Source organism: Poromitra crassiceps (genome assembly GCF_964638095.1).
Source record: "Poromitra crassiceps genome assembly, chromosome: 1".
NCBI lineage: Eukaryota > Metazoa > Chordata > Actinopteri > Beryciformes > Melamphaidae > Poromitra > Poromitra crassiceps.
The window spans coordinates 117499945-117519148 of NC_139623.1; the positions used below are offsets into that span (position 1 = coordinate 117499945).

At 42.1% G+C, this 19204-nt stretch overlaps 1 protein-coding gene across 2 annotated transcripts in view; it reads left to right on the forward strand.

Moving 5' to 3' along the window:
* The first annotated feature begins 3945 nt into the window (after positions 1-3945).
* Positions 3946-19204, forward strand: part of phf20l1 (PHD finger protein 20 like 1) — a 132528-nt gene continuing 117269 nt past the window's right edge. For both annotated transcript variants that reach the window (XM_083642906.1, XM_083642907.1), the window contains exons 1-3: positions 3946-4031; positions 11417-11534; positions 15696-15867. In XM_083642906.1, the coding sequence (XP_083499032.1) occupies positions 11452-11534; positions 15696-15867 (255 nt within the window). In that variant the 5' untranslated portion in view covers positions 3946-4031; positions 11417-11451. The remainder of the gene's footprint in view (positions 4032-11416; positions 11535-15695; positions 15868-19204) is intronic.

The window sequence follows — 19204 nt, forward strand, 5'->3', positions numbered from 1 at the left end:
GGCTTTCTCTTCGACAGCATAATTTATAGCTCATGTACTCACACACACTCCACCAGAGGGGCGAGCAGCGGTCAGTTGACTTTGCCTAGACCCAAAACTAACTTTATGAAGAAAACTGTCACATACAGATCTATAATGTCCTGGAATTGTCTGCCAGTAAATATTTCCTCCATCCAGGGGAGGGTAGGTTTTAAACGGAAACTAACATCCCATCTGCACTCACTAACACGAGCAAACACACTTTGAATCTTGGCACACAACTTTACTCCTCTTGTTATGTTTTTCTTTTAATAGTATGTCTTAGAACAGTGTCTTTTTAGATCAGCTGATCTAATGTAGCTGGCCAGCTACATAACTAGCTGACCAAACTATTGTTGTTTTTTTCCTATTTTATACTGGTTTTTACTCTGTGATTCTCCTGTATTGCACTGCATTTTACTATTTTTTTTTTTTTTACTATGTTATTTTACAACTGAACTTTACTGTCTACAGTTACAATTGCTGTAATGTATTGTGTTTGGACCCCAGGAAGACTAGCGGTCGTTTAGGCGGCAGCTAATGGGGATCCTTTTAAATAAACAAATAAACAGGTAATGAACACAGTAGGCATGCTAATTGAATGTCTGATGGGGAAAATATTGAAGACCTATAAGGTGATACTAAGAAGTATCTATACATTAGTGTACATTAGTATCATTGAACATAAATTCAGTCATGAGTACCGTAGTGGAATGTCTTTTAGAGTAACATTTATGTACAGGATATATGGATACATAGATAAAAAAAAAATCTGATTCACAACACAGGCAACTGAAGATCACTGATACACAGGAAGGTCTCTTGGAAGGGGGGTGGGGTGGGCTTGGAAGGTCTCTTGGAAGTGTGTGTGTGGGGGGGGGGGGGGGGGGGCTGGAATCAATAAATGCATTTCAAGTCACCTCAGGATAATTTATGGCTAAGGGTACATCTCGACTGGCAGAGGTCTCCCTATAAATTGTTTTATATGACAATGTACTGTCTAATTTGACCCAAAAAGGATATAGTAGCAAAATTACTTGTGTGGAAACACTAACCAAGCTACATGTTTTCTATTCCTGTGTATCCCCACTCCCTGTCCCTGGGTCTGTGCCCAGCTTGTATCAACATTTCCCTGGCTTAAAAATAACCTTGCTTGCAGCATGAAGGACAAACATTTGAAGAGTGTGTTTGTGTGAGCCGAAGCCAGATGGCTTTGGGCCTATGTCCAAAGACTTATCTGTGCAAAACAAAATCTACAAAAAAGTTATAAAAACACCTTACTACCAAGTTTTAAGAAGAAAAGTATGCTGCCTCTCTGAGGTGCAGGCAGGTCATTCCAACACAGGTGGACATTCAAGTCAAGTTTATTTGTGGGCTACTATGAATCGCATTCCTAGGGTGGAGATTCTGGAGATGATGCGCTGTGTGGCTGCAGTTAAATACTACATCACAGTTGCTTGAGTGACATCACTGATGACATCACAACTGCCTGAGTGACATCACAGTTGGCAAATCACAGTTGCTCGAGTGACATGACTGATGACAATTGCTCAAGTGACATCACTTCCGTCACAAATCATGACGGACACACACCGAGCCCACAGATCCCACCCACTTAGCCACATGTAACTAACTAAGATAGCCCTAATTCACAAGCATGTCTCAGAGGGCTTTACATATAATATGTATAGCTAAATCGCTTTGTTTGCCCAAGTAAAACTATTTTATAAAGCATTTTACGAAATGCCTATAGAAAAATGAATGGTGGACTTTCGCACTCTATGTCGCGTCACCAGGCTCTCTCAGGCAGGAAGACAGAAGACCCGCCCCCGTCTAGGGGGACTAATAGGATTGAACAGAGAGTTATAAGTAGATTGAGAATTGGTCACAGCAACTTAAATGGAACACTTAGTTGAATAGGGAAGCACCCAACTGGGCATTGTAGTCAGTGTCAAGTAAAGCTTAATTTATACTTATTAGAAAGTGTCGCTCAGCACATGGTCGCAGACGAAAAATAAAGTGTCGCTCATGCTGCTGCATTTATGCTTCTCTCCGCGGCGCAACGGTCACGTGATGCTAGAGACAGAGGGAGGCAGAGAAATAGTGCAGTGCAGACAGGCAAGAGAGGGAATGCTGTCAGTGAACCCAAGAGGCAAGATGTAACTGCAGCCGCATATAACGACACACAACCACACAATCAGGGCCGTAGCCAGGGTTCCGAAATAGGGGAGGTCCAGCAAGGGGAGGCGGATTCGGCGGCGCCCGTTAGGGCCCCGCCGAAAAAAAATTGAGCTTTTTTTTCCCCCTTTTTAAGCCATATTTAGAGTAATATATCATTTTAAATCAACATTAGGATTATACTGTTGTGATGTCATTATTCAGTATATTCTCTTTCATGTCACCACCTGCTCAGCTCTCATTTGGGGCGTTTGAAGCTCAATTTGGGCCGTTTGAAGCCCAATTTGGGCCGTTTGAAGCCAGATTTGGGCCGTTTGAAGCCCTATTTGGGTCGTTTAAAGCCAGATTTGGGCCGTTTGAAGCCTGATTTGGGCCATTTGAAGCCCAATTTGGGCCAAGTCCAATTTTACAATGAGATGCACCCACTTTAAACCTGAATAAAGTAATAAAACCACTAGTAAACCAGTAGGCGGCGCCTGGCCTGCTGTTCAGTGAGTGGCCTGGCCTGGCCTGCAAAAAAAAAAAAAAAAAAAAAAAATTTTTTTTTTTTTTTTTTTTTGGCAGGCTGAAATATTAGGGGAGGTCCGGACCTCCCCCATCTCATAGCTAGCTACGGCCCTGCACACAATCACCTCCTCTCTCTCTGGGAAGTTGGTCACGGTGTTCTTTGTGATTTTCACGAAGTCATACATCAAGGACATGCTGATAAAAATACCGGGAGGCGGGGACACGCTCATTAATTTCATTTCAGTGAAAACTAAAACAAGGAAGTCGCGCGTGCCCGTCTATATAGCCAATCAGACTTGCGCGACATTATGTGACGTAGTCAGCGACACTAGACATTTCGGGGACTGCCCCCTAGTCCGACACCTCACGAGACCGAATTTGGGTTAGGGTCTGGGGGAGGTTAGGTTTAGGCGTGGGGGTGGGAGAGGTTAGGTTTTGGGTTAGGGTCTGGGGGAGGTTAGGTTTAGGCGTGGGGGTGGGAGAGGTTAGGTTTTGGGTTAGTGAAAAACGGCACCGACATTTCACCAGGTAGCAGACGCTGCTCGCAGACACTTGAAAGTGTCGACTCAAGTCCTCATTTCTGTCGGCGACCGTTTCAAAAGTGTCGGCAGACGAAGCATAAATTGGGCTTAAGGGAGACGGTGGAGCATGTAATGATCTCATGCAGGAGAAATGAAGCAGAGAGGGTGATAATGATGACTGGACTGCAGAGACTGGGACAAATAGAGGCCAGTGTGAAGGGTATAATGGGATGTGTGGGAGTAGTGGAGGGGAAGAAACTATTTGTCAGTTTTTTGAGAGGAACTGGACTGTTAACAAGACTGTAATGGAGTAGGGGAACATTGGATGTATTAGTCCAGAAGGAGGCGGTAATGCAACATGTTGGATGCCAACCGCCGTAAAAACAAACAGAAGAAGAAGAAGAACCCGCCCCCGTCTTCCGGTGGCCTGTGCTGCAGTGTTTTCGTTCCCCCATAGAAATGCAACAGTAGGCAGTCGCTACGAGTTAGAGAAAAAATAGCATGGACCTACCAAACGAAGTGTTTGTTTTTAGCTAACGCTAGTTACTCGCGTCGCCCATGTTTTCTAAACGGAATGCAAGAATTGAGCGTAATATTTTTCCTGGAGCACAGCACGGTCTTCCGCCCATAGCCAGGCTAGGCTTGCCATAGGACTGCTCTATCATGTGACCGCTGTGTAGTCTGCAGCACTGACTGACGTTGCCCAAGTATGATACTTGTGTGATTCTTACAGGAGAATGGGCCGGAAAGAAGCTTGAGTTTCACACAAAAACCCGTCCCGTTTACCAAATAAATGTTTTGGCGAAGGTAAACCATCTTGCACTTTTATGTTAAAGATTAAACTTGTCAGGCGCAGACACGGTGAATGGCTGTTAATCAAAAACGGACGCAGTCGCCGACTGATTTTTCAGTTTCTGCAGCAGCACTAACGCTAGTCAGCTAGCTTGTTGGCTAATGTTAGCATCGTATCGAGCAAGCGTCTAGTAGTAACTAGCGTTAGATGAGTTAGCTTTACCAGGCTAGCAAGCTGCCCAGACGTAATGACAACACTAACGTTAGCGTCAACAGCATCGGGTCTGAAAGTCATTCTCTGTGCACATTTAGCTAACGTTACCTATGAGGCGTTGGTAATTTGGCTAACGTTACTGTTGATCTATTGAGTAACGTTAACGTTATTGATTTAATGGTCCAGAGGTTTTAGATCTTCATGTTACTTTGTGGCATTACCCACGTTAGCTGGATATAACGCTAGCGTTAGTAGCCTACGTTAGCTAGCAAACAGCTGTAAAGTTTACGTTCAACTGAAATGAGATTATAATACCACTCATTCAAACAGCATTGGATTAACTGTAATTGACTGTCACTGACAAGACACGATTGTTTATAAATGTGCAGTTGAGTGCAAATTATGTTAGCTAACGTTAGTTAACAAAGTTAGCACTCTAGTATAACATTAGGTATCCAAACCCTTGATGCAGGACAAATGGCTTGGAGCTTCATACAGTCTATGCTTCAGAGGTGTTACAACTGAATAGAGGTGACACTGAGTCAACCCAACTCGTCACACAGATGTTACTCTTGTCTGTATTAGGCTTTCACACCCTTTAACCACTAGAGGGCAGTATACACCACTGGCTGATGGCCGAGGTGATATGGTGAGATGTTATAAGGGCACAGGTGAGAGGTGATAAGAAATTAATCAATGATAAGTAGGGCTTTAGAATTTCAGATTCAAAAACTAAGTACCTAGATGGTACCTAGTCATTTGGCTTGATGAAAAATTTCAGGATATTTCGGATTGTAATTCCATAACAAGTGTTTATATGCCTTCTGGTACTCTGCATCTCACTTCCCCTTCAGTGCACAGCCTCTCTGCTTTTATTTTAGTGTCTGTTAGCCTATTAGGACAACCGGGCTTGTAATGACGCATTATGTAATAACTGCACATTATGTAATAAAATCGCAAAATATAATAACATCTCACTTTCAATATGTAATAATGACGCATTATGTAATAATATGCGCAATATGTAATAAATCGCCTAAACGCAATATGTAATAACGTTTGACACATTTTTCATATTGCGCAGACTATTACATAATGCGCAATATGCGGACCATATACGGTGTCGATGATTTGATTTGACAATTCTGTCGACTGGCTTTGGCATCGGCCAATCCTGGCGTGTTCCACCCCCAAATCGGGTGGGATTCAGCATGTTGTCGTGCTACGCGAGTGGGATCCACGGAGTACCAGGCAGCCAGGCTGCTTCGTGCGGCGCGAGCGGACAATCCGATGCATGGGTGCTGCCCGCCTGCCTGGAATCTCCGAGAGACGACCCCTGACAGGGAGGCTGTCAGGCTCGGAGGCGCGCGCCATTATCGTTATAAATGTAAATAATATTCCTGGAATGCGTGTTTTAACGAGCCAGTTACATTTCTTTACATACTTAGAGATTATAGTTTTTGTTTTTTGTTCATGTTTCTAACAATTGGCCAAGTTAGTAGTTAGTTTATGGGATAGGAATTCTGCCAGATGACAGGCACTAGGCGCCATTTTATCTTTCTTTTGGGAGAGAAAATTATCCTGAAATGAAGATTTGATTGACAACTGCATGTCGTGAAATTATTGGTTGAAATGGGGTAGAAATTTGATAGTACTAGTACTAGGTGACGTCAGCAAACTGTACATTACTGTTATCAATGAAATCTTGAAAAATGAACTTTTGATGGGAAAAAGTGTGAAAAACTAAAGAAATTAGATTTTTGTGATCTTTTTTGCATACATTATTAAATAGGTGCACTGCATACCCAGGTATTTGAACTAAAAGAAAACAAAAGTCATTTTTGGGTTCAGCTCGACTTTAAGAATTGAGGATTGCAGACATGCACATTTGATTTAAATCGGCAGACTAAATCCTTCATCAAAACTATTGGAGAATTGGCTCCTCAATAGGCTATGCGTTTCTCATGGGCCCATGCAACACCCTTCCACCAATTTTCATGGGGGGGGGGCAGTGGGCAGTGGCGCCGGAACGAGTTTGCAATTAGGGGGACAAAAGCAGGAAGGGAGTCTTGCCGGTGCCCTTACCAAAAAATTGACGTTTTTTGGGACGTTTGGATGATTTTTAACCATATTTAGAGGAATATCTAATTTTAAATTAACATTAGGATTATACTGTAGTGATGTCATTATTATTCAGTATTTTCTCCTTTTCTCACTCACTTGGTGACCTGCTCTCCCTTTAGGTTGTTTTACAATTACACTACAACAGACAGCAACACAGGCAGAAACACTGAACTTATTATTATTATTATTATTATTATCACTTTGAAACACAGTGCAAAACTTGTCATCTCAACACAAAAATAAAATCAAACTAACCATATACTATACCATTATAGCAGCAGCCATTGACAACACATTCAAGCCATCCTAAAGTGCATTAGTGAGTGCAGTACGGAGTCCGGGTCTATCTGTCTCTCAGGTGTAATAATCCCACAATGATCACGGCTTTAACAAGCATCACAGGCTGTGTAAACAGTGTAAAGTGGGCTCTAAGCATCATGCCCATTGTAACTGAGGGGCATTGCCCCCTCAGACTTTTGAGGGCGAAAAAATTAGTATTAAATCAGGGGGACCAAATTTTTAGGGGGACAAAATGTCCCCCTGCTTCCGGCGCCCGTGGCGGTGGGGAGGAGTGGGGCGCGGTGCGGAGGAGAGCCCGAAGAACAGAATTGGGCAGCCAAAAACGCGTAATATCAGACAATTCATAAACATCTCTCCAATCCTCAATTCTTAATGGATTTCTTATGTTTAAATGGCCCTGTAATCTGGATTGAGGCAGTAAATGCGGCTATGTCAACCACACTTCTATCACTTGTAGATCAAAGGCCAGAACTGAAATGCAAGTGTCGGGTTTTACGTCTATGCCAGCTGGTTTACCGGACTGTTGTCACTAGATTCAGTTCGTCATCAGCTGAACAACTATAGCTATCTAGTTGCTTGACTGGTTTTGACACATAATATATTTATTAGCCTACTTCCCCCCCCCCCAATGACAAAGCCACTGTATTTTCTAATTTTGTTACACAATGCGTCACTTATTACATTTTCAACCAGAAAAAAGTGCAACCCCCGCATTATGTAATAATCTGCGCAATATGTAATAAATGTATTACAAAATGCGTCAAACGTTATTACATATTGCGTTCAGGCTGTTTATTACATATTGCGCATATTATTACATAATGTGCAGTTATTACATAATGTGTCGTTACAGGGCTCGCAAGCCATTTAGAGCAGTGGTTCTCAACTGGTCTAGCCTCATGACCCACATTTTTCCTTAGTCATTGAGGCCATTTACACCTGGCATTAACATGCGTTTTCTGCCATCAGATTGCAATCAGATTGTATTTTATCACTTCAGCCTGATTCCATTTACACCTGGCACTAACATGCGTTTTGGGTGAACAGATTGCAATCCGATTGCTCTCCAGCTCGAACGTCATCACGCGCGCGCTCCCTGAACGTGTGCATGCATGTTTGCATACATGCACAGGGAAATAGAGGTTATTGTTAAGCTCAAATGCACAGTGAACGTCCCCTTCACCTGGACAAAACGATGGCCGATCACGCAGCACTGCATCTATTTCTTTATCTGTTTATTGACAATGACACTGGGTCCGAGACACACACACACATACATACGTTTTCCGTGCATGTCATTGGCTGTAACCACCTGTGTTGCGTTCAGGTAACATCCTAAATTACACTGTTATACAATTGAGAGCATAATTTCTCTTTTATATGAAAGGAAAATGAGGGGGAAAGGGTTCGAACCCTTTCTCCCTCATTTTCCTTTCATTTTCCGCTCCTTTTCCAAAGGAGAAGTGTTGATATAAAAGAGAAATTATGCTCTCAATTGTATAACATTGTAATTTAGGATGTTACCTGAACGCAACACAGGTGGTTACAGCCGTGGCAAAACCTCCGCAGCAAAACTTTGAAGCAACGCTACGATTGTTGTGCAAAAGCGGAGCGGGGGAGAGATAGATAATTTTTAGCCGGTCCATGGTGACAGGCTCCCTGTGTCATAATGCGTCCCTGACCACCTCCGGAGGTGGTTTGGCCGATCAGATTGCAATCCTTCTTCAATGCGTTTTGGGGGTGTTTACACCTGTACTTTAAAGTGATAAAATACAATCGGATTGCAATCTGATGGCAGAAAATGCATGTTAATGCCAGGTGTAAATGGCCTCATTAAGTCACGACCCAATTTTCAGAATTTTGCCCAAATCTTGTGTCATTTAGCCCCCTTTGCAACAAGCTAGCATGGCATGTTGGTACCAATGGATGCCTTAGGTCTTCTAGTTTCATATGGTACCAGCAGTGTTGGGGGTAACTCATTACAAAAGTAACAAATTACATGTAATATATTACCTTTAGCAGTAACTCAGTAATATAACTTATTACTTATAGGATTTAAGTAATATTATACCAGTTACTTTGTCAAGTAACTCAAGTTACAAATTGAGTTACATTTTATTAAATCAAAGCACATATTTAAAAAAGATACAATCATTTCTTAATCAAACTGTGTTTTTATGCAAATAACCACTATAGATGACAATAACAAAGGAAAATAATAACATTTAGAATTGTGGATTGTTTACACTGACTTCAAGGCGGTTGAAATTATTTTTCGGGATGGTTCCGGGGTGGCGATGTCATTCTGCTGCTGCTGTTGCTTTTGTAAAAGTAATGCAAAAGTAGTGTAATAAGTAACGAGTTACTCTACACAGAAAGTAATATTGTAAAGTAATTTATTACTTTCAAATGAAACTTTTGAAAGTAACTAGCAATATGTAGTATATTACATTTTGAAAGTAACTTGCCCAGTAACTTCACTCTGGCTTTAAAAATGAGCCTCTGAAAGACGGTAATGTTTATGTTGGCCGCTGACGCCAGTGTCCTCAATGAATGAGTAGAGGAACTTTTTTTTTTTACATGGACATTTTGGCGACCCACTCAAAACGGCCCGTGACCAACTTTTGGGTCCCGACCCACCAGTTGAGAAACACTGTTTTAGAGCATCGGATTCCAAAGACCCACATTTTCAAATGACTTTTTCTTGGCTTCCAAACTGATGATGTGGCCACAATATGTCCACATATAGTACTAATTGATTGTGTGATATAGCATGCTAGGGCTGGGCGATGTGACTTCAAATCAATATGATTATTTCAAACTTTACCTCTATTACGATTAATGAACGTTTATTTTATTGCTTTTTTTTTTACACTGCCCATAGTTCTCTGACGAGGTCTGTACTGTTTGTCGTGTTTTCGCTTGTGTCATTCTCCATTAATTAACATTTAAGCCCAGCCCTATAGCATGCGATTTTGGTGGAGGCCGATATCCTAAGTGCCTTGAAGTACCTAGTATATACCTAGTATAAACTGAACCATAGCAGTCTTAGTACAGTGATATGGTTTATGCCCTTGGTTCAGTAGCACACGTTTTAGGTTGCAATATTCTATTAAATTTAGCTTGCATTGCTTGCGGTAAATTGTAATTTTCTACACTCAAAAGCCATCATTCTGGGGAAAGAATCTGGGTTCTAGGAAGAATGTTTCTGCAAAAATACACCTGTAATTTGATCTGCTCTGTGGCTGCTAGCCTCACCTCGATAGCCACAAGCAGCTCACAGCTGGCCATGCAACACGCCCCCAAGCAAATAGTATGCCCAAAAAATGTTGCCAACATCATTGAAAAGCCAATTTCAGGCAAATATAGAGACCTCTAAGCATGAACACACAGGGGGTCACAGACTGACATGGTATAATAGGCCCTGTAAAATTATTGTATATTGTAGCTTTAAAGGAGAATTTCAGTTTTTTACACCACAGTCCTCATTTCCAGCTTAAAATATTATGTTTTACTCACCGAAATAGTTTGGCTTCATTCGGATGCCCACGGAAGATTTTAGCTCCGAGTAGTCTCCTCAAACAGGCTATAACGAGAGCCTGCGGCGAGTGCGGGGCATGCTGCACACGCTCTCTAAATGACACTTTTTCTGTCAGATCACGGTTCATTATGGTTGTAAATATAATTATTTAGCTAATAGCTAGAAGCTAAGCTAACATCAACACAACAGTCAACGTTGATCTGCCCCGGATGGGGTTACAGTGCCCATCTTCCCCCTGTGAAACCACACTTCTTCAGAGGAACCACAGAAGGGGGAAGATACGCACTGTAACCCCATCCGGGGCAGATCAACGCCGACTGCAGCTGTGTTGATGTTAGCTTAGCTTCTAGCTATTAGCTAAATAATTATATTTACAACCATAATGAACCGTGATCTGACAGAAAAATTGTCATTTAGAGAGTGTGTGCAGCATTCCCCGCACTCGCCGCAGGCTCTCATTATAGCCTGTTTGAGGAGACTACTCGGAGCTAAAATCTTCCGTGGGCATCCGAATGAAGCCAAACTATTTCGGTGAGTAAAACATAATATTTTAAGCTGGAAATGAGGACCGTGGTGTAAAAAACCGAAATTCTCCTTTAATATTGGGATTACTCAACTTTGGGTCACTCACAACTTGGTTTCAAAAAATACTATCATAGTAGCCCATTAGCAAAACTGTAATTTCACAGTCATATACATTATTATACTTTTTCTCTGGTTTTGAAGTTGGCTGACCGCCTGAGGGTCTCAAATTAAAGAGGCATTGAGACAATGTTCATACAGTTGCATCTGCAGAGATTTATTTTATTCTCCCATCCAAGCCATGGTTTTCTGCAGTGCAAACAGACAGTACAAGCCAAAGTCAATAATACAAATTGAATATCAAAGAAACAAATCAAACAATTACCAGCTGGATTAAATAATTAGCTCAACATATTACAACAAATGAAATGTGCATAAACAGAAATAAGATCACAGGTTTACATGTCAGGGACGCATGGAGTGGATGGTGAGGCAAAGAGTGCTCAGCTGTGAGTGTGAGCTAGATAGGGACTGGCCTGGGAACACATCTGCCTCCAATTGCCAATCAGGCAGGGGGATGATTGACTTGTGGGTGTAACCTTCTATCCCCCAGAGAGCTGCCATACACAGCATGAGAGAATTCACAACATACATAAATCAGCTCTTTAGCAATATTTTAAATATTCTCTTCTGTTTTAGCTTCACTTGGAGATGTGGGCAATCCTGAAACCAGGATGAGTAACAAACCTCCTACCAGACCTGGCATCAGCTTTGAAGTGGGGGCCAAAGTAGAGGCCCAGGACTACTTGAAGAAGTGGTATGGCAACATTATTGCAATGTTATCACAATATTATAAATAACATAGGAGTATAATCCCACATTGTATTTGGCGAGGCAATGGTGCAACAATGTTATCTCAATGTCACAATCGTATCACAACATAAGAAGTAGAATGTACTTGGTTGAGCAGTGTTTGGGGGGGGTGTCTAAACATATGCAGTGCATAATTTCCACATAGACTAAGACTGAGAATTGTAAGAGTATGGATTATCAAAGATTGATTACTTACAGTTGCTTACAGTTATATATTAGTTGTTATATTGATGTGATATTGTAAGTCGCTTAGTTTGGACAAAGGCGTCTGCTAAATGACATAATGTAATGTAATGTAAATGTTATAAAACAGCTCTCTCAAATCAAGCAATCTGATTGGTTCACAGCTGTGATATATTTAGCATAAACCACAGCTAGAGCCCCATCCCTGAAACACTCGGCCTTCTAGCCTTCGCAAACAGTAGTCTCACGTAGTCAGACCCGCCGTCGACGTCAGCGAGCTTCCAGCGACGGAGGGTCTGAATCACACGAGACTACCGGCGGCTCCTAGCAGATGCAACTGGCGAGGAAGTTACGTCGTACAGCGCGTCATACCCGCCTCCCATATTACAGTCCGTTCAGTGGAACACCGTGAAACACCGTGAAGAGAGAAGCGATAGAAGGAGCGACTAAACAGTACATAGGCTGTCTTGCAGGATGGTAGTTTATCTCTATTGTCCCAACTGAATGATTTGGAGTAAAGAAGGCAGCCAACGTTTTTAGTTTTAGTCGGCGTGATGGGGGTTTGAGCCATGTCAATGAATAAAGTTGGATGTTTTCACCTGGGGTCTATTTAGCTGTTGCACACATTCCGAAATAGGGATGTAACGATAACCTGTTTTAATGATAACTGATAAAATTCCTTACGATAACGATAACCGTACCGTTTAAAAATGTCATTATCATTAAAACCATGGTACCGTGTTACCATGATTACAGTGCTTTGAAAAACATGGTAAACACTGTCCATCATCAACCAAAGTTGGCAACCGTCTCCCAGATGCAAACCCGCAGCCTTGGATAAATGACTTCAGTGAGTGTATCAATCCTTTTTGGGTCTGAGTTTTCAATATACAACTTGGTGAAATAATTTCTGTGAGTGTACTGTATTAGTACTTTTTGAACATTTTCAGCACATTTTAACAAACTGTGATAATAGACCTTATTCGATTGACGTGACTCACGTACGGGCACGCCCACCGCCGCCATATTGTTGACATAGCGCTGCAGCTTGAAGTGACAACCTATGTGAGAGCAGCGTTTATAGGAATCTAGCCGCCGTTAGCGTTACCCGTATCGTTCCTGTTGTGTTCGGATGGTGACCTGCGTTAGGCATGGCTGTAGTAATGACAGCAATAAAGTCCCCGTGGTTTGTTTCTATCTCTACCGTCCACAGACGTGAAGGGAGCGAGACGGAGGATACGTCAGCAGCACAGGAGAGGGGTGTGGATAGTTGGGAGAGAGACAGGTGAAACTTTCTGACAGCTCCTCACAGCAAAGTCTGTTCACCTCGTTTTTTCTTTTGTTTATTATTACAGGCATTAACGGCAGCATACAAACAACAACTCTTGGGTTTTTATTGCTGTCATCACTATCGCTATTTGTAATGGAACAGAAACGACAATAAGGCTGTTACTATAGTCGTCAGCTGCAGGACGGTATGTCAACAATATGGCGCTGTCCGGGGTTAGCGAAGAAGGTCTATACGATAACCTGATAATTTTGGTCACGATAATCGTGATGTGAAATTTTCATACCGTTATTCCTCATACTCTATTCTGAATGCACCGCCCACAAGGTCTGTTCTTGGTCAATTCATATGTCGGTCACGCATGCTTTTTTTTTGTCTTGGGGGCGGGCATTAACCAAATTTTGAGAGTTGTGCTCAAGACATAGATATCATGTACGGCTGGCACTGCAAGACTAGGAGCTCCTAAAGCCAACCCGTGTCACCATAATACCCAGAGTGCCTTGCGGTAGTGTTTACTATCGTCTCCTGCTAGTGATGTCATCAGTATGCGGCAGCTGAGCTAGCTAGCTGCAAGCTAGCTAACAGTAAGTTATATTTTTTCCCAGGAGGGCGAAGTCATGGCCGGTTTATGCCTTCGCCATTCTGGGGGGGGGAAATATCGCTAACGGTAAGCGATATTCTTTTTCAGATGATGGCGAAGGCTAGGCGAAGGCATAACCCGCCCCTCTCTGCCTCTGATTGGCCTAGCATTAAACATTCATCCAAACACATTCGCTTGGCTATCCTGCATCTCTTTCTACAGTCTGTGGTCAGACAGACAGCAGTTATGCTTGCTAGCCTGCATGAAAGATGCCACTGTGTGTTTATGTTTTTAATATAGTCTTATCTATGGTTTATAATGCTATAACTCAGTTATACAGTTTGCAATTGTAACATTTTAATATAATAAAGTAAGATCTCACACATCACCTTTTCTATATGCTGCCATCTGCCATCTCATGCTTGTTGATTTATGATTGTTTTGCACCTGCTGCTCACGTTATGAACAAATGCTTAGATGACCCTTATAGCCTCAGCAGGAACTAACTGACTGTATAGTCATTTTAATAAAGTATGAGTGTTAGCTGTCCAGCAAACACACCACTAAATAGCCTATCTAGTTATAGGAATAATGCTTGGAAGTAGCGTACTTTACCCACGCTGCATCGTGACATTGAATGAAAGTATATTAGGCTAGTTTGAGATGACTTCTGGCTTGCCTGGGAAGCAGGCGAGAGCAGCTGAGTGCACTCAGCCAATCAGAGGCAGAGAGAGGCGGGTCATGCCTTCGCCTAGCCTTCACTATCATGGGAAAAAAGTATCGCTAACGGTAACAATGATTTTAGCTGCCTGCTGAAATGGAAACATTTAAGGTTAACTTCGACTTCCGGGGTCGTGACGAGTGGATTGAGCAGTGCCTACTGGACACGTTATCTCCAGGAAAAAAGCCACCTAGCCTCGGACCTATCTCCAGGAAAAAAGCTACCTAGCCTCGGACCTAATGTTAGCACAATCATTAGCCGCTAGCTAACGTTATCTGTTTTTTTACCAAGCCTGTCTAGTTAGCTGACGCTATGTTCAGCAACTGACTGCGTCGGTTGTGCAGCTGGACCCGGAGGGACTATTCTATTACGCGGAAGAGTGTGATTTATTAATAACAGCCATTTAAATTGAAGTTGTTTATTCCTTTCATATTGCCATACTTGGTAACCGTTTTATAAAAGCAATAGCTCACTTCAGGCCGTGATATATGCTCATTATACCACACCTAAGGGTGTTTTCACATGAAGCACGACCCTTAGGTGTGGTATAATAAGCATATACCATGGCCTGTCGTGAGCTATTGCTTAATTCAGTGGTTCTCAAATGGGGGTCCGTGGCACTTTGCAAGGGAGTCCGCGAAAATTTTCCAGGAAAATAAAAATAATATATATATTTTTTGCAAAAGCTTCTTAGTTCAATGAAAATATTGTATACTTTAAATCTAAAATGGTTCATGGATTACATTCTAATCTAACAAACGTATCAATTTAAAAGTCAAGCACGTTACCGTGGAAACAATTAAGCTTAGCCCAAAATCACAAATCAGAATGAGGGGGTTGGCTGAAAAACATTTGAGAACCTCTGGCTTAATTGATTACTGTACAGTTAGCTACAGTTCTTACTTAGTTGCTTTTGTTATTGTATATTGTGTAGTAGGGCTGTGAATCTTCACTGGCCTCACGATTCGATTCGATTACAATTCAGAGGGCTACGATTCGATTCGATTACGATTATCGATGCATCTCGATGCATCTCGATGCATCTTAAATCGATGCATCACTTTTTTCCGCAATACATGATTTATTTTTTCTCACTTTCTTTTTTCTCACTGTGTGGCTACTTTTAAAATAAAAGTGCATTTGGAATTGCATTGTATTATGATCCATAATTAAAATAAACAACTGCATGTACTTCCATTATATTTGATTTGATTATTTAAAAAAATAAATAATAATAATCGATTTTTGACATTTGTGAATCGATGCAGAATCGTGCACGTCCGCATCGCGATGCATCTTATAATCGATTCTTTTTGACACCCCTATTGTGTAGGTACCCAGCACGTATAGAACAGCTGGAGCCTGAAGAGGGGAGGCTTCTGGTCCACTTTGACCGCTGGAGTCATCGCTATGATGAGTGGATCTCCTTGGACAGCGGCCGACTTCGACCGCTGGACACACCTACCGTCTGCAGCGAGCCACCACAGGAGGAGGACCACCATGCTGTACGACACACACACACACACACACACACACACACACACACACACACACACACACACACACACACACACACACACACACACACACACACACACACACACACACACACACACACACACACCAGTGTATCCCAATGACAATTAATCTTTGCTCCAAAATCCCCAGGCAGCCATTGCTAAGCAAGACCCCACACACTCAGAGCATATAGAGCCACAGACATGCGTCGCTCATAAACCAGCCATATGATATTAACACGACACCTAAGTCATGATACCAGGGGCGGACTGGGACCATAATTCCGGCCGGGCATTAGATACCATGCAGGCCAGGCCAACACACGCGGACACACATGAAAAGTTTGGGCTGTTTGAAGCGAGATTTGGTGAATTTAATGCTAACGTATTAGATATTTCATATGAAAAGACGTTATTTTGTTTTTGTCATACCTGACAGTTTCGACTGCTTTGCTTCCTGCAGTCTTCTTCAGAGACGTCACGTGATGTTGCTGTGACGTATATATGGATGGTTTATGTGCGTTTGGCCATCCTACCTACATAGGTGGGATGACCATGTCCCCCGCTGACCGGTATTTTATGGAGGACTGCATCCCAGGTATGCGAGAGCATGTACTGTAGGCCCCCTCGTCCCGGTTTACAGTCGTGTGGGCACACTTCCGGATCTCTAGTGCCTCCCTGATCCAACGGTGGTATTTGTTGTTTTCCGATCGAATGACCTTGGCCTTCTCCCAGTCCATGATGTGGTTTTCCCTTTTGCAGTGATCCGAGATGGCTGACTTCAGATTCTCCTGCTCCGCTTTTTGTTTGATTGCACGTGTGTGCGCTCCAGATGTTTCCTTTTCACATTCTTTCTGGTGTTCCTTCTTTCGTGTGCCAAACTAAACCCACATAAACCATCCATATATACGTCACAGCAACATCACGTGACGTCTCTGAAGAAGACCGCAGGAAGCAAAGCAGTCGAAACTGTCAGGTATGAAAAAAACTAAATAACGTCTTTTCATATGAAATATCTAATACTGTAAACTAAGTCAGACGTCATGAACCTTTTTGGATTATAATGCTAACGTGCGTGATGCTACATGTTACCTATTTGTTCACTAATAGAATTCAACATTGCCTAGATAACTGCAAGTATAATATGAAGACGTAAAAACAAAAACATGCCTCTGTACAAAAGCTTCACAGCAAACTTCATTTAAGGAAGAGTGCAGTGTCCTGTCTTGTCTCGTCTGAGGTTAAATGCAAATACAAAAAAATCAAACTGCTTCATCTCCACTTTAAACAGTATTGTGCAGTCCTACTGATAATCCCATAAAGCACATTAATTTGAAAGCAATAAGCATATAGCCTACATGTTTCACTTTATGCTCTGAAATTGTAGCCTACCTGAAGGTTCCTGATTCTGATCAGTTCAACATCACCTCCAGCTCTGCAGGAGCACCTGCTGCAGTGCTGCTGCTTCTGCCTCCTTCTCCACTTTTGTGAAGAAAACCCCAAAAGCAATCCAACCCATACTTTCAGTTTAGCCACTACTGTTTACATTTGACCAATGGGATTTTTTATATAGCCTAATATAAATAAATAAATAAATACAAATTAGTGTTAATTTAATTTCTCTCGAATATTCTAGAGGCAATAGACAATTGTCTATGGCTGATATTGTAGTTTAGGCCAAGACACAACATAGGCTCCTTGCTTTCCACCTCTCTGCACCTCTTTTCTTCTCCATTTTGGCACCATTGAACAGCAACCCGCGCCGGAGTCTCAGCAGCTTCTGACTGAAACATTAACTCATTCCTGCTTGCTTATACATACTGGCCTGCTGCTACATACTGGCCTGCTGTTCAGTGAGTGGCCTGGCCTGCAAAAAAATAAAAAATAAAATAATAATATATATATATACCGGTGTATATATATATATATATATATATATATAATGAGCAAATCATTTCTTTATCTCCCAGTGGTATGTCCGGGTCCTCTCATCCTTTCATTCTCTCTTATCCCATCCGAAAATGCCTGAAAACTGTTGATTTCTTTTCCCAGTTGACTTCTTATAATGTCGTTGATTCATATTTCAATTACAAACATGGTTTCTTCCTCTCCCCATGTGCTACCGCGGCTCATTTCAAATTTTTTCCTCTGACAATAGTCTGGCAAAACTTCCTGTAATTGATTTGAAAGTCCAAACCATCCAAAAAAATTGTTTCACACTGCAGTTTGATGTGGATGGAGACCACCTCTTTTCCTCTGACCAAGGTACGGCTGTTTGGTCCGGGGGAGGATTCACACCTGTCATTTTGGTTCAGATCAAACTGAAAAGTGAAAGTCTAGACCAAATGAGGTAGCTGTGAAAGCGTACTAAGAAACTTTGTATCAATCTGATCCAAAAATGAAGAGTAATAATAGTGTTGTCAATCACACATGACCATCTTGAGTGTTGAAAATACCCTCTTAGTCTCCACATCTGTAGTCTGAATGGGGACTGTGAGGGCGATTGCAGCTGCAAGGCTTGTAGAAAGTAATCTCACCTCACTACAAGACCCAGCTGCTTGGTGACAGATGCCAGTGGGCTCTGGCTCATGAACCGCACAGGGATTTTGACACCTCTGCCACGTGCTGTCATCCAAAATCTCTTGGATGATCTCTACCGTTTCATCAGTCATGTGGGTGCTGCTTGTGTATTTGGTGCTGGCACTGAGCCAGGGGCAGAAAAGTAACTAGCTACTTGACAGTAATTATGTGGAGATGTTCAATTTACAATCAATCATGTCATTAAATTAATGCAAACTTACATTCAAACCATCAAAAGAACCACAGCTCATTCGCTTGCATTAGCTAAGAATGGGTTCATAGCTGGTGGGTTAGGAGGCAAGCCGCAAGCTTGAGTATGGAGCCACAATGCTTTTGGCATAGATCATGTGTCATGGCCTCCTCACTGCACTATGTCTGAGCCAGGTCAATGTGTTTAGCCATTGAGGGTCAACACCACCGGCTCCGTGTTCGTTAGAGGATCTGGGAAGAGATGTGAATAGAAAGTGATGTTAAATTCACTCTATGACACTAGTATAAAACTTAAAAGGCAGTGCCCATTCAAAACGTTGCTGTCCAGAACGGACCGATTGCTACTTGTACAGTACAAGGTAGAGGAAGAGGCTGTGCTGGACTCGCACTAGACTGGTTTGGGTTTGGTCATGTGACAATGAAAACAGGTGTGGAAACAGGGTTTTGGGACTTGAAGATTTCCAAATAATTTGCTTCTTCATTTCCAAGAAAAAGTTGATTCCAAAGAATCGTCTGTTGCCTGTTGATTTGTTTT